Source organism: Priapulus caudatus, unplaced genomic scaffold (assembly GCF_000485595.1).
Source record: "Priapulus caudatus unplaced genomic scaffold, Priapulus_caudatus-5.0.1 Scaffold476, whole genome shotgun sequence".
Taxonomy (NCBI): Eukaryota; Metazoa; Priapulida; class Priapulimorpha; order Priapulimorphida; family Priapulidae; genus Priapulus; species Priapulus caudatus.
The window spans coordinates 313,811-315,161 of NW_014577537.1; the positions used below are offsets into that span (position 1 = coordinate 313,811).

The 1,351-nt window shown below is 39.8% G+C and overlaps 1 protein-coding gene across 1 annotated transcript in view; it reads left to right on the top strand.

Annotated features, from left to right (window-relative positions):
• LOC106810820 (coiled-coil domain-containing protein 39-like) overlaps positions 1 to 1,351 on the top strand; it is a 20,056-nt gene that overhangs the window by 13,331 nt on the left and 5,374 nt on the right. The window contains exons 10-11 of the mRNA XM_014814274.1: positions 149 to 313; positions 1,122 to 1,259. Coding sequence (XP_014669760.1) covers positions 149 to 313; positions 1,122 to 1,259 — 303 coding nt within the window. The remainder of the gene's footprint in view (positions 1 to 148; positions 314 to 1,121; positions 1,260 to 1,351) is intronic.

Here is a 1,351-nt window from a genome sequence, read left to right on the forward strand (position 1 = left end):
TAGCACACTATAAGCTGTATGTTTACTCTCAACACACCTATAAAAATGCAAGGATTCGGATGCCTTGTACACACCACTGTCTTTGGTAGAAAGCAATGCAGATATGATATAGACTGACGTTCCTGCTGCTTCTGTCTCTCATCTTCAGGATTACCAGATCATGCAGCTCGAGAGCAAGATCGCTAAACTTTCAGGAGACAAGACAGGAGAGGAGCGACATGCGATAGAAGCTCAGGTTAAGGAGCTGCAGGCAGAGCTTGATGAACGCATGAATGCCAAGAACATGCTAGGTCAACAACTAAAACAACTACAGGTAATGGTATTAGGTCACCCTTGCCCAACAACTACAAGTTGAGTAATGATGTTAGGTTATGCATGTCCAATAGCTAAATCAACTACAGGTAAAGTAACGATGTTAGGTTATGTATGCCTAATAATTAAAACAACTACAGGTAGAGTAATTGTGTTAGCTTATGCTTGCCCAACAACTAAAACAACTACAGGTAAAGTAATGGTGTCAGTTTATGTTTACCCTAGACCTAAAATCACTGCAGCTAAATCTATGATGTTAGCTAGGTAACCAAACCTGCTCCAAAACTTTAAAAAAACTTATGACACATCCACGATATTAGATTATAGCTTTACATACTCCTTAGGGATTAAATCTGCCATTCTTAATGGGACTGAATTTTACGGAGCAGTCTCTGGCATTATCCGTTCTACTAATCAGCTTCAATTAATTAAGCTTTACAAGAAGAAAAAGAAATCGCTAGCAATATCTTGGCTATTATTTTAGAATACAATTACCAATAGATATTTCGATGTTGTTATGGAAGCCTCTGTTAGGCATGCAGGGGTTAATGTCATGGCGACGGCATGAGCTACCCGACATACTCACATTATGAATGAAATGAGTTCATAGGATTTTGTTGAAAACTATGAATTCATATTTATCTTGTGTTAAATCCAAGAAATTAACTTGCTTATCGAAATTATCGATCTCCCTTCGGGAAATCTTCATCAGGATCTTCACATCCTGATGAAGATTTCCCGAAAGGAGATAGAAAATTAGATATTAAAGATATTATACTCACGTTAATTTATGCGTTATGCCGACACAGGACAACGTGCGGCGAGTGAAGAAGGACATGGAGCAAGTAGTGGCAGAGAAGGCAACGCTGACCAGCAAGATAGAGGAGCTGAACCTACACAACGACAGCTCGCATCGAGAACTGAAACGCCTTGTATCGCGCAAGCAGGTATTACTCCCACGTCAGTAACCATGGGTTATAGTAACGTCATCGTGTCAGTAAGTAAACGTCAGTAACCATGGGTTAGAGTAACGTCACCG